This window comes from Physeter macrocephalus, chromosome 2 (genome assembly GCF_002837175.3).
Source record: "Physeter macrocephalus isolate SW-GA chromosome 2, ASM283717v5, whole genome shotgun sequence".
Classification (NCBI taxonomy): domain Eukaryota; kingdom Metazoa; phylum Chordata; class Mammalia; order Artiodactyla; family Physeteridae; genus Physeter; species Physeter macrocephalus.
Window position 1 is genome coordinate 105,400,137 of NC_041215.1, and position 13,547 is coordinate 105,413,683.

General features: G+C 41.2%; 1 protein-coding gene across 1 annotated transcript in view; it reads right to left on the reverse strand.

Moving 5' to 3' along the window:
• MPP4 (MAGUK p55 scaffold protein 4) overlaps window positions 1-13,547 on the reverse strand; it is a 45,157-nt gene that overhangs the window by 3,959 nt on the left and 27,651 nt on the right. Inside the window, exons 16-20 of the mRNA XM_055079360.1 lie at window positions 11,774-11,788; window positions 10,600-10,641; window positions 8,461-8,631; window positions 6,838-6,918; window positions 3,660-3,753 (exon numbers count right to left, since the gene is read on the reverse strand). Coding sequence (XP_054935335.1) covers window positions 3,660-3,753; window positions 6,838-6,918; window positions 8,461-8,631; window positions 10,600-10,641; window positions 11,774-11,788 — 403 coding nt within the window. The remainder of the gene's footprint in view (window positions 1-3,659; window positions 3,754-6,837; window positions 6,919-8,460; window positions 8,632-10,599; window positions 10,642-11,773; window positions 11,789-13,547) is intronic.

Sequence of the window (13,547 nt, forward strand, 5' to 3'; positions counted from 1 at the left end):
TGGTGGCACAGTGGTTGAGAATCTGCCTGCCAATGCAGGGGACACGGGTTCGAGCTCTGGTCTGGGAAGATCCCACATGCCGCGGAGCAGCTGGGCGCGTGAGCCACAACTACTGAGCCTGTGCGTCTGGAGCCTGTGCTCCGCAACGGGAGAGGCCGCGACAGCGAGAGGCCCGCACACCGCGATGAAGAGTGGCTCCCGCTCGCCGCTAGAGAAAGCCCTCGCACAGAAACGAAGACCCAACACAGCCAAAAATAAATAAATACATAAATAAGATTTTTTTAAAAAAGAAACTTGTTTAAAAAAAAAAAAACAAGAACTGTTTCTACAGGTAAAATATTATTAGTAATAACATAAACTCCAACAGAATAGAATAAAATATGTGGACCTTGATGGCACAAAATGGATTAGTGGATATTTGACAGGAGAAAAAAAATATGTTAGGAGATCTAGGACTTAACTACTTCTTCAAATTCTCTAAAATCTGCAGCTCAGTTCTGCTCCCTCTCCAGACTCAATGATTTGGTGTACTAGTAAATCAATATACATTTCCTTACTCAATTCTCCAGATGCAAAAAAATTACCCCAGGAGTTTTGGACAATGCATAAAAATAGGGGTTCTAGTTTGAATGTTAAACAACCAGAGGGGAGAATCAGATTCTGGACGTCTAGCTTACCTGTGACTATACATGAGGCTTTCAAATGTTTCCTTTGACACATAGTGATACTCACGGCCATCCATTTCATAACTCTTTTTGGAACGAGTAGTATCTGACAAAAAAGGGAATTTTTAAAAAGATTTTAGAATCTTCAAAATGTTTTATTACCCATATGCATTTGGATAAAGATGTCTGATCAAAATAAATTAATTAATACATAAACAGATAGATAAATTTAATGCTAGAACCAAAAAAGGGAGCCAGACTGGTGATAAGAAAGTAGAAGTTCTCATATCAAAATCAGCTAATCATAAGCCTTTGTTAAGTGTTCGTGGTATAAACTAGACCAGAGTGTATTATGTATTAAGCCAAGATAAGAAGGCCCTAAGGGAACTCTTGCTGTTACTTCAGAACAGGAAGTAGTGAAGTATATGTGAGCCCTAAGGTGGCTCAGGCCCCCGGGTAGCAAAACCAGCAATATCTTATGTTTAGATAATGCATTTCCCAAGATCTCATTTCATCCTTCACATTAGTAGCTAGGTAAAAGGTTATTATCCGTAGTTTACTGGTAAGTAACTGAAGATTTTAGAGAGTAACTAACTTGCTCACATGAGTAAAACAAATGAAAAACAAAGTTGAAAACAAGCACCTAGGTGTCCTGACTCCTCCCAGACTAATGTCTCCTATTATGCCAGGTTGTCTCAGATTTGAAATGGAGAAAGCTCATGACAGTCTGCAGTTTTGCCCAGATGCATTAATATCCAAGTGAGATGGTGATTAGTTTTAGTGATCTCCAGAAAGGAAAGATTGGTGGAGTCTGGATTCAGTCTGATTCTTTGATATCAGCACTTTGATTATAGATTCTTCAGCCTAAACAGTACCTGGTGTAGAGCATAGGAGTTCATTGACTACCTAAAAGTGATTCATTGTCTGCTCATCCATTTATTCAACTAACATATACTGAGTGCCTATGTTCCTGCTATCATGTTAGGTTCTTAGAACACAAAGATGAATAAGACACGGTTCCAACTCCGTGACCTGTATCTACTGCAAAGCTGCTAGTCCCTTAACCTATATTACAAAAAATTCTCCTTATTCATAAAAAAATGTGTATTTGTATTTGATAAAGTTTAAGGATGAAATAGATCAACATCTGATGATATCAACACATGGAAACGACCAAGCAGGAATTTGAAACAGGCCCTAAATGATAAAAGGAGTTCCGGACATTTCAAGAAGCTCAGAAAGCAAAGGTCATCTGGGGATCATTTTTGTTTTTTCTTTATTGAAGCCTCTCTTTATATCCTTATAGTCCCTACAGTTATGCCACTTCTCCTATAGCATTTTTGTTTTTGTCTTTTGGCCATGCTGCGCAGCATGTGGCATCTTAGTGCCCCAACGAGGTATCGGAACTGCGCCCCCTGCAGTGGAAGCGTGGAGTCTTAACCACTGGACCACCAGGGAAGTCCCTGTTCTAAAGCTTTGTACTGAAAAAAATTCTAGTTCTCAGGTGATAGTAAATTATGTTCATATAAGCCTAAGATGACCCTTTCTCCTTGGCTTCTATTGGACTATATGTTATATGGTAGGTTAAAGTCTGTGAATTGGTGCATAATTCATTTTAAGGCATTCATTTTAGGCTTAAAACTGTTCACTAAATTTAAAAAGCAAAATATGGGCGACATATTCCCACTTTGAATGATGGTTATCCAGACAACTTAAAATTCTTCTGTGTTCTGTGGGCATTTTATTTTTATCCAGATTATTGAAAATGGTGATTTCTTTATTAGTTTTTGTTTTTGAGATTAGTGTCCATTCTTACATATGTAAACTGTACTTGGAAAGCACAACCTATGGAATGTGATCATAAAACAACTTTGTTTTCCCTGGCCCTGGATGAAATTCCCGTGACTCTCCTGATTGCTCTTAGGTTTTAAAAAAAAGTTCATTATCATTCATGCCAAAACCTCAGCCTCAATTTAATAATTAAAATTCCATTCCCATGTAATAATCGAAATTATGAACTTCATTTATATTTTAGGCTTCTTCTCCCCACAACTGGCTCAGACTGGCCTCACCCAGGGAAGCCTGCCATCAGAGAAGTCAGAAGTCAGGAAACTGAGTTTGATTCAGTTCTTCTCTTCCTTTTCATTGCATTTCTACTGTTCCTCCCCCAATTTTATAACTCTGCAAGGCTACAGTGCAGAGAGAGAGAGGAGAGGCGAGCAGCGCAGGAAAATTCTTACTTAATTGATGCTGGTGCTGGTTGCTCTTGGCTCCTTTTAGACCTGGCAGATGTTTAAATCTGGCTCTTTATCTCCTAGAGGATGTAGTGGGTAATTTTGCAGAGGCTACCACCACCACCAGCACTGCTGCATATCCCAAATCCATCTCTATTCCACCTAGCCATCTGTGATTTCTTCCACACCCTCGGGTATCTGGGGGTTCACTTTTGGCCTCCTTTTACAGAGGCTTCCTCTTGGGCAAGAACCAAGACAACCCCGGATGAAGAGTGGCTCCCGCTCGCCGCAACTAGAGAAAGCCCTCGCACAGAAACGAAGACCCAACACAGCCAAAAATAAATAAATACATAAATAAGATTTTTTTTAAAAAGAAACTTGTTTAAAAAAAAAAAACAAGAACTGTTTCTACAGGTAAAATATTATTAGTAATAACATAAACTCCAACAGAATAGAATAAAATATGTGGACCTTGATGGCACAAAATGGATTAGTGGATATTTGACAGGAGAAAAAAAATATGTTAGGAGATCTAGGACTTAACTACTTCTTCAAATTCTCTAAAATCTGCAGCTCAGTTCTGCTCCCTCTCCAGACTCAATGATTTGGTGTACTAGTAAATCAATATACATTTCCTTACTCAATTCTCCAGATGCAAAAAAATTACCCCAGGAGTTTTGGACAATGCATAAAAATAGGGGTTCTAGTTTGAATGTTAAACAACCAGAGGGGAGAATCAGATTCTGGACGTCTAGCTTACCTGTGACTATACATGAGGCTTTCAAATGTTTCCTTTGACACATAGTGATACTCACGGCCATCCATTTCATAACTCTTTTTGGAACGAGTAGTATCTGACAAAAAAGGGAATTTTTAAAAAGATTTTAGAATCTTCAAAATGTTTTATTACCCATATGCATTTGGATAAAGATGTCTGATCAAAATAAATTAATTAATACATAAACAGATAGATAAATTTAATGCTAGAACCAAAAAAGGGAGCCAGACTGGTGATAAGAAAGTAGAAGTTCTCATATCAAAATCAGCTAATCATAAGCCTTTGTTAAGTGTTCGTGGTATAAACTAGACCAGAGTGTATTATGTATTAAGCCAAGATAAGAAGGCCCTAAGGGAACTCTTGCTGTTACTTCAGAACAGGAAGTAGTGAAGTATATGTGAGCCCTAAGGTGGCTCAGGCCCCCGGGTAGCAAAACCAGCAATATCTTATGTTTAGATAATGCATTTCCCAAGATCTCATTTCATCCTTCACATTAGTAGCTAGGTAAAAGGTTATTATCCGTAGTTTACTGGTAAGTAACTGAAGATTTTAGAGAGTAACTAACTTGCTCACATGAGTAAAACAAATGAAAAACAAAGTTGAAAACAAGCACCTAGGTGTCCTGACTCCTCCCAGACTAATGTCTCCTATTATGCCAGGTTGTCTCAGATTTGAAATGGAGAAAGCTCATGACAGTCTGCAGTTTTGCCCAGATGCATTAATATCCAAGTGAGATGGTGATTAGTTTTAGTGATCTCCAGAAAGGAAAGATTGGTGGAGTCTGGATTCAGTCTGATTCTTTGATATCAGCACTTTGATTATAGATTCTTCAGCCTAAACAGTACCTGGTGTAGAGCATAGGAGTTCATTGACTACCTAAAAGTGATTCATTGTCTGCTCATCCATTTATTCAACTAACATATACTGAGTGCCTATGTTCCTGCTATCATGTTAGGTTCTTAGAACACAAAGATGAATAAGACACGGTTCCAACTCCGTGACCTGTATCTACTGCAAAGCTGCTAGTCCCTTAACCTATATTACAAAAAATTCTCCTTATTCATAAAAAAATGTGTATTTGTATTTGATAAAGTTTAAGGATGAAATAGATCAACATCTGATGATATCAACACATGGAAACGACCAAGCAGGAATTTGAAACAGGCCCTAAATGATAAAAGGAGTTCCGGACATTTCAAGAAGCTCAGAAAGCAAAGGTCATCTGGGGATCATTTTTGTTTTTTCTTTATTGAAGCCTCTCTTTATATCCTTATAGTCCCTACAGTTATGCCACTTCTCCTATAGCATTTTTGTTTTTGTCTTTTGGCCATGCTGCGCAGCATGTGGCATCTTAGTGCCCCAACGAGGTATCGGAACTGCGCCCCCTGCAGTGGAAGCGTGGAGTCTTAACCACTGGACCACCAGGGAAGTCCCTGTTCTAAAGCTTTGTACTGAAAAAAATTCTAGTTCTCAGGTGATAGTAAATTATGTTCATATAAGCCTAAGATGACCCTTTCTCCTTGGCTTCTATTGGACTATATGTTATATGGTAGGTTAAAGTCTGTGAATTGGTGCATAATTCATTTTAAGGCATTCATTTTAGGCTTAAAACTGTTCACTAAATTTAAAAAGCAAAATATGGGCGACATATTCCCACTTTGAATGATGGTTATCCAGACAACTTAAAATTCTTCTGTGTTCTGTGGGCATTTTATTTTTATCCAGATTATTGAAAATGGTGATTTCTTTATTAGTTTTTGTTTTTGAGATTAGTGTCCATTCTTACATATGTAAACTGTACTTGGAAAGCACAACCTATGGAATGTGATCATAAAACAACTTTGTTTTCCCTGGCCCTGGATGAAATTCCCGTGACTCTCCTGATTGCTCTTAGGTTTTAAAAAAAAGTTCATTATCATTCATGCCAAAACCTCAGCCTCAATTTAATAATTAAAATTCCATTCCCATGTAATAATCGAAATTATGAACTTCATTTATATTTTAGGCTTCTTCTCCCCACAACTGGCTCAGACTGGCCTCACCCAGGGAAGCCTGCCATCAGAGAAGTCAGAAGTCAGGAAACTGAGTTTGATTCAGTTCTTCTCTTCCTTTTCATTGCATTTCTACTGTTCCTCCCCCAATTTTATAACTCTGCAAGGCTACAGTGCAGAGAGAGAGAGGAGAGGCGAGCAGCGCAGGAAAATTCTTACTTAATTGATGCTGGTGCTGGTTGCTCTTGGCTCCTTTTAGACCTGGCAGATGTTTAAATCTGGCTCTTTATCTCCTAGAGGATGTAGTGGGTAATTTTGCAGAGGCTACCACCACCACCAGCACTGCTGCATATCCCAAATCCATCTCTATTCCACCTAGCCATCTGTGATTTCTTCCACACCCTCGGGTATCTGGGGGTTCACTTTTGGCCTCCTTTTACAGAGGCTTCCTCTTGGGCAAGAACCAAGACAACCCCGGGCTGACTTTCTTCCATGTTATCCACCCAGATCTGGTCCTTGGGAAAAATCACAACTCTTTTGCTGTGACAGACTCTAAAAGGGCAGCTACCTCCCAAAATACAGCCTTTGGCCACTTCCTCTAAGCTCTTATCCTTTAGATTTTTCAGATATAATTCTGACACCAGTCTTCTGTGTCTCCCAAACAGCAGGGAACACATATTAAGCTCTTTAAGTGGTTTTCCTAACTTCTTCTCTCTTGCCTGGAGGTGAAGGGGAAGCACCCACACCCACATGCTCCTCCAGCTTGGATGGTATAATACTTATAGTTTATATAAAATTATAAGTGCATATATTAAAATTAAAAATATGATAAAGCATTTAAAGAGCCAAGCACACCGCCAGGAAGATAGTAAGTACTAATGAATGTTAGCCATTATTGCTCAATAATTAGTTTTCCTGAAAGGTTATCTATATGATTGCTAAAAAATGAAAAGAAGAGTCACCTTTTAAAAGCCTAGCTAGGCTACACGCTAGTAAATCAGTTTCCTCTATTAAAATAAATATAGTTAGAAATATTGAGGACTATCTCTTGTGTCTTATATTCTTACAACAAAGGTGGTATAACATAGTTAAGTGAGATGAGTACATCTACAGAGGCAAAGAAAGTTCTACCAAAACATGAACCCCTATGAAAGAAAAAGTAAACGTACGTGGCACAGCACTTTGAAAACGGTTCGGATCAAGTTCAATGAGTTGTCTCCTCAGTTCATTTACTCCAACACCAGAAGGTCCTAAACACAAAACATCACATATGGAAATTATTACAGGTGGATAAGTAGAGTTACGTGATGAAATCATCACTTCAGTCTTCCTGTTGAAGACACTTGAGAGCACATGGTATTGGGGAAATAACATAGTTTCCATTCTCATGAATTGAAATAACCCCAGAAAACTCTTGGGAATTTTCTTGGTTACCCATGGAGTAACCCACACTTCTCCAACATTCAGAAATGAGGTAGGGAATTGCAGGAACCTGTCACACCAGCAAACTTCATCTAATGTTGGATATTCAGAATTCTCTGGCCTCTAGTCAGATCATTTGAGACAAGCTGCCTTTTCTCTTCCCATGAAGTTCCTATCACATCACAACCAGCTTCCACAATTACAGAATTCAGGGACACATCTCCTGACAGATGGTGGAGTCAGCACCCCCATGTGCAAGTGGAGATAGGGCTGGCTTCATGAGCAGAGAACTGTGTGGTCCACAAGCCCATGCTTAGGCTACTGCACTTGGCTTAATGCTCTTCTGCTCCCACATTGAAATTCTTAATCATTTTTGAATAAGGGGCTTTTGCATTTTTATTTTGCCCAGCATCCTAAAAATTCTGTAGCTGGTCCGAGCTGTAAGGTATGTTGTTCTGCTCCAAAGGGGCCTGCCTTGATCACAACTGGAATACACAGAGAAGATGGCAGTAAGAGGTAAGTTCCTACTGCTGCAGTGGCCAGCTTTGAAGAGATCTTGGTCACAAAGTAGATCATCTCAGGACTTCCCTGGTGGCGCAGTGGTTAAGAATCCGCCTGCCAATGCAGGGGACACAGGTTCGAGCCCTGGTCCAGGGAGCTCCCACATGCTGTAGAGCAACTAAGCCCGTGCGCCACAACTAGTGAGCCCACGTGCCACAGCTACTGAAGCCCGCGCACCTAGAGCCCATGCTCCACAACAAGAGAAGCCACTGCAATGAGAAGCCCGTGCACCGTAAGGAAGAGTAGCTCCCGCTCACTGCAACTAGAGAAAGCCAGCGCGCAGCAACGAAGACCCAATGCAGCCAAAAATAAATAAAATTTTTTGAAAAAGTAGATCATCCCAGCACTATATTTGCCCTGTTCTTCAGCACCAAAGATACAGTCCAGAAGACTTTTAGGCACTCTTCTAAAGGAGATGGTTACAAATTTCTTAAGGGAATGAATCTTAAGCATTTTTATTTCTAATATAGATTAATGATCCAGTCTGGGGGGAAACATTCATCTATGCTTGTAGAACAAATTCTAAATGAGATATTTTTAAAAATCTCGCTTATAACCTAATCATACTACATCTTGTTATTACACAGGTTCATATACACCATGGCATACCGCATTCAATTGTAGAAAATAAAAGCATGATCCATAACGTTTTATTTATAAACACATAAAAAACAGGCTTTATTTTTTTTTTAAGGTGTTTATATGCAGGTCCATAAAGACTCTTACTTTTACCATTACTCCCAATGCAAGACTACGGAATCCAGGAGAGCCTCGCCATGGATGAGGAGACACTGCCTCCGGGGACATACCCACGAGCACGATGAGGCGGTGCTTGTCTGCAGGGCGTCGCTGGTACCGCACCACCTCCTCGTACGGGGCGCCCGCTGCGCCGGAGCAGGTGCTGGCGCCGCATACCTTGGCTCTCAGCTGGCTGAGGTGGGACCAGCGGCGGCAGAGGCGCATGCTGCGACGGAAACCGGCTGCGAGGGGAAGACACGCACAGGACGTGAGACCCAGGGCAGGAGATGTCGCTTCCTGCCTCACACCTGACGGAGCATGCGGTGACTGTGATCGGAAGAGTTAATTAACACACATCTGTCTGAAGGTAGAAGATAGGAAGCAATACAAAGGAAAACAGCAAAATGCCCCCACGTGACCTCTAAGGTGCATCCAGCGCCTGCTACGTGCCGGGCATTGGTGCTGGGGATACAGTGGTCAACTAAACCAAGCCCATTTCCTCATGGAATTTACATTTCATGCAGGAGGAGAGAGAAAAAGAAACTGCAACCAAAAAATAAGTGCTTAGAAGAAGGGTAAGTGGATAGCGACCAGGATGCTTTTTCAGACTGGCGGTTCATTTAAGCGTCTCTGAAAAGTCGACACTGAGCAGGGCTCTGAATGATGTAACGGAGCCAGGTGAGGAGGCGTCTGTGGAGAAGAGCAGTCCAGGCTGAGGGCACAGCATTGCAAAGGTGCAGAGAAAGGATCTTGCTTGGAGTGCTTGAGGAAGATAAGGAGGCCTGGGTACTGAGGGGCAGTGAGCAGTAGGGAGAGTGGTAGGAAATGGCCTTGGAAAGGAAGCCAGGAGGCCACACAGAGACTTGGTCAAGTGTTGGATTGTGGTCAAAGTGGGATGGGAAGTCGCTGGACGGTGGAGAGTTGGGTGTGACATGATGTGATTTATGTTTCAGGTGGATACACTTAGACACAGGCAGGTTAGGTGGTTGCCCACCACTGTGTGCTCAGTGGCAGAGTTGGACATCTTAGTGGTGATTTCCGAACTCCTAGAATCCCACATACTCTGCCTACGGAATCACAGGGCTTTCTGGTATTTTCAGAGCCATTCCCAGGTCCTGTCAGAAGACAGAGCTAGGGACTATATGTGAATATATAAATACGCACACGTTTACATTGCTTGTATCTATATGTGTTGAACACCATGAGTTCACACCAATGCCTACAATGCCAGTTCGACACTACAGTTTTCATTCTAGCCTTCCTCCTTTCCATATGGGTAACTCCTTTCTCGAAGAGTGGGAAATCTAGCTCTAATTAACCTCAATACATTTACTTATTGTATCAATTAACAGCACCTGGGCAGGTTGGGGGACGCCTAGTATCCAGCAGCCTGGCAGGAGGTGCCAAGCCCAAACTAGGTAAGGGGGGCATATTTATAGAGGCTGTGAGGTGTCAGGGCCCAAGTGATGGCGGCTGCCCCACTCACTTTGGCTCCAACGACCTGCTGCAGGCTGCCATCACCCCTGCAGTGATGCCCTCCCCACCCTGCTCAAGCTCTGATGCCCCACTCTAGGCTGCTTCTTCTCCACATTTGTGTAGATGCCTACCCTACTCAGCCTGCCTAATGGCTTTTGGGCTGAATTATTCTGGAAGGGATGCAGAAAAGTGGCCCCATGTTTTTTAAAGCTCCCCAATGATTCCAATGTGCATCCAGACCTGGGGACCAACATTCTGCTTTACAGACCCTGCAGCCCTGCTCTTTTCCCACTGTCTCACATGAGGAGGAAGCTCAGCATGGTTTTAAATGAATGGTGAAGGTGCCTGGTCTTTCAGAAAGCTCTGCTCAGCTCATGGAAACGTGAACATAAAAAATAAGTGTAGTGGTCAGAGAATTGGTCTCATTAGAGTAAGGTGAATACATTATGGAACAGACTGGAAGAAAACAAAAGACTTGTGTCTGATGAATAATTAGGAGATATCCAATATAAACCAGATGAATTACAATAAATGATCAACACATCAGAATACTGATTATTTTTTTTTTAAAAGGATAGAGACAAACCAGAACAAGGAACAAGTTTGGGAACATCCATCAGCAAAAGAAGCTTTCAGAAGCGTCAGGCTCATTCATAATTCATATAATAAGTTATATTCATATGAATATAACTTAGCAAGTGACAAAGACCCACCTTTTATTAATCATTACCTACCAATATAGAACTTCTGGCCATAGCCAACGAATTCCTCCTTGTCTGTAACACAGCAAATGGCAGGAACAGAATATGGCAGAGGAGAACGAGAACTTTACTTAGAATGGATGCACGAAATTATCTTCAAATCTTCAAGAGACACTCTTTCAGTAGATGGCAGCACAGCTGACTTTATCCTTGAGTGCCTTATTGAAAAATGTCCTAAGCACTTTCCATCCTATCACATGCACCAAACTATATAGAGACACTATCCAGAAATTTAGCAATACACTGAATATATTCTGTCTAGTATGGTTGGAACAAAAAACTATCATAGTCTTCTTTAAAGTTATAAGAAAGATATTGAGTCTAGTAAAAACATAAATTTGGGTATACATTTTTAAATGTACCCAAAGAAAACTGATTTTCAAAAAAGGAAACATATAAACTGGTCTTGGCTTTAACTCATAGATATGGTGTTCTGTAGGTCCTATAATTAATCTCTTTATTAGAAATGGGTTTTTATTTTTTTCCCTTATGAAGTCGTTCATTCTGTATGAAATTAGTATTTATTTTATGGCTGCAAATTGTTTCTGACTGTCCAGGACTCTGAGAGACAAAAGTTAGGAAAACTGTGCCCAGCAGTAACATCTAGAGCTTGTTTAAACTTCTGTCTCTGCTTCCACTGGGGTCTCAGAAAAATTGTCCAAAACTCTGGGAAAAAATATTATAAAAATATCATTTTCAAATTACTTTTTACTAACATGTATTCTTTTTCACTTATACAACTCTGTTCTGATCATTGAAATAATATAGAAAGAGCATTTGTTCATAGAATGAACGGACATATACCTTTCTTTCTTAACCTTTGTGTTTAAACACCCATTTTAAAATATAAAGAAAACACACCAATATCAATTCCATCTTCTGGTAAGTAAGCATATTTTTCTATCTGAAAATTGGAAATAAGTTTAAAAGGAAATGTTTACTTAGGGATACAGTGATAAAGCTTAATTACTTTCATTGTTCATTTAAAAATATTTTCTATGACATTGTATATCTCATCACTGATTTCACCCTTAAAATATCATATCTTATCTTAAAATATATCCAGTCAAGTATTCATGTTGAGGCACTGAAAGATCTCAAACATAGCTCTATTTGGCTTATCAAGGACATAAAAATGAGTAGTCACCTTCTGAAAGTTCCTCTGGATATTTGGATAAGTGAAGAAATAGACATGAAAAAGTTAAGCCTTTGAGAAGATCAAGTTGGCAAAATAAAGACAAATAACAATAAAGACAAATGACACAAGTAAGGCATTCATGTCACCCTTAGAGAAAGTTGTAACCTGGGCAAGACCTGCCAAGGCAAATGAACACACAACTGGAAACTCAGAAACTCGTTGGACCTGCCTCTGTTGCCCAGCAGACAGTAACTTTTCCTGCGAGTTGCTTATCTAGACTCTCCTTGAAGGCTTTCTATCCATGCAGACTCCTCTCTACTTGGTTAGCAAAGAATGGGGCTTGAAAGAGAAATTTTCAAGGCAACCAATTTGAGCCTCTTCTTTCCTTCTCGCCCAGAGGCCATCTAGCTGCAGCCCTGTGAAGGCGAGGAAGTGGTGGAAGGGCCACTGGGGAAGCTCTGCAACAGCCTGTGGCCCGAGTATCCTCATTCCTTACCTGTCCGGGTCCAGTCACCCATTTCCATCTCCAGCTGGTCCCCTGAAGACAGGTGCAACTGAACACAGAGAGTACTGTTTTCTTTGTTTTCTAGACATCTTGAAACATCCATCACCCCTGTTTTTGTTTGTTTGGTTTTTGTTGGGGGGGGTGTGTTTTTATCTGTTTTTTAAAATGGCATTCCTAATTAGACTATACCATCCAGAGAAATCCAAAGAGGTCACATGATACTTCATTCAGAGAAGAGTTGGGACCAAAACTGAAGAAACTTAACTGCCCATTAAATGCTCTAAATAACAGAATTAAGCATCATGAATGACTGTCGTTATTTATTTAGAAAAAAATGCCAGCTGGGTGCCAGTTGTTCCTTAACTGAGCTCCCAAGTGAGCTGGGTTCAGAATAATGTACTTGAGAGTTCTCACTCTTTCCGCTAAGAGGAGTCCAGAAGGAGTGCTTTGCAGTAACTAAGGGCAGCTGCACACTTTCCTCTGCAGTGCTGTTATTAGAGAACTAGCTGCTCATTGCCCCTATTACTTCTTCATTAAAATGGCTGGCTAACACTCATGCACTTACATTCTAAGCACTTTACTTATATAAATTATATTTCCCACTTTACACATGGGCACCTGAAGGGCAGAGAGGTTAAGTGACAGATGACCCCCAGCTAGTTGGACCAGGATTCATGCTTGGACAATCCGGCTCCAGTCCATGGCACTGACCACTGCAACACTGCCTCTCCTTTCACAGACATCACAATACCTCTAAGCCTCAACCACAACTTTGGCATGTAGAGTGTCTCCCAACAAAATGATGCGCTGAACAAAGCAAAGAAGGATGACTATAATCCAGAGGAATTAAAAATTAAACCAATCCCAAACACTGAACCAAGTGTAGATCATTAAATTACCCCTAAAAGGAAATTCCCTGGCGGTCCAGTGGTTAGGACTTGGTGCTTTCACTGCCGTGGCTCGGGTTCAGTCCCTGGTCTGGGAACTAAGAAACTAAGATCCCACAAGCTGGGCAGCAGTGTGGGGAAAAAAAAAAAAAAGGTTACCCCTAACAAGCCAACTATCTAATTGAAAATAGGAAGTTTAGGGGGCTTCCCTGGTGGCGCAGTGGTTGAGAGTCCGCCTGCCGACGCAGGGGACGTGGGTTCGTGCCCCGGTCCGGGAAGATCCCACATGCCGCGGAGCGGTTGGGCCCGTGAGCCATGGCCGCTGAGCCTGCGCGTCCGGAGCCTGCGCTCCGCAACGGGAGAGGCCACAGCAGTGAGAGGTCCGCGTACC